General features: G+C 46.3%; 1 protein-coding gene across 1 annotated transcript in view; it reads left to right on the plus strand.

The window, feature by feature from the left end:
* The window catches only part of LOC111981840 (trimeric intracellular cation channel type B), a 42,694-nt gene that overhangs the window by 25,357 nt on the left and 16,475 nt on the right, over positions 1-862 (plus strand). Inside the window, exon 2 of the mRNA XM_024013304.2 lies at positions 571-727. Coding sequence (XP_023869072.1) covers positions 571-727 — 157 coding nt within the window. The remainder of the gene's footprint in view (positions 1-570; positions 728-862) is intronic.

Raw genomic sequence — 862 nt, forward strand, 5'->3', positions numbered from 1 at the left:
AGGACCTTCCTCAAACTGTGACGCTCCTATAATGTGAAACTCCTCCACTGTAATCTCTCCTCTCACTATGAACATATTGCTCTGCTATGCTTGAGCTCCTCTGCAGTTTTACAGCAACACGTTTGCTAGAGCTTACAAAAAGAGAGCATTAAACAAGAACACACTATACACTTCTTGTTCTATATAATTGTAGACTTGTTCTAATTAATCAATCAATCAAATGTYTTTTATAGAGCTCTTTTTCTTTACATCAGCAGTTGTCACAAAGTGCTTTACAGAGACCCATTGCAGCCTTTTACACCAGGTCAGCAGCTGTCACATTGTTCCAAAATAAGGTTAGGATGCTGATGAGAGAGAACGTCTATCAATAGCTGATGACTTCAACATGTACGATGATGACGATGATGATTAGGAGAATGAGGATGGAAGTCTCTGCTAATAGATTACTAAACCCCTCCAGGGTTTCTCATCATCCTTCACATGGTGTTTGATGTGATGTTGTACTTGTTTTGWTATTTGACTTTAGTTTTAGATGAACTACACTAACCTCTGCTGGTGACTGGGTTACAGGAGCCCTGGAGGTGGCGAGGAGGAGCCCGTTTGCCTGCTGGTTCAGTTCTATGCTGTACTGCTTCGGAGGAGGAATTCTCTCTGGCCTCATGATGGCTGAGGCCCCCATAGCCCCTCTGTCCAACAGCCTCAACGTCCTCGTGGCCTCAGTCATCTGGTGAGTGGAGAGGAGAGAGAGGGGGAGGGAGGGAGAGAGAGAGAGAGGGAGGGGCAGAAGGAGGGGGAGAGAGGAAGACTGGGAGAGAAAGAGGCTGGGGTCCCTATAGCCCTTCTGTCCAACAGCATCACCGTC

This window comes from Salvelinus sp. IW2-2015, linkage group LG20, assembly GCF_002910315.2.
Source record: "Salvelinus sp. IW2-2015 linkage group LG20, ASM291031v2, whole genome shotgun sequence".
NCBI lineage: Eukaryota > Metazoa > Chordata > Actinopteri > Salmoniformes > Salmonidae > Salvelinus > Salvelinus sp. IW2-2015.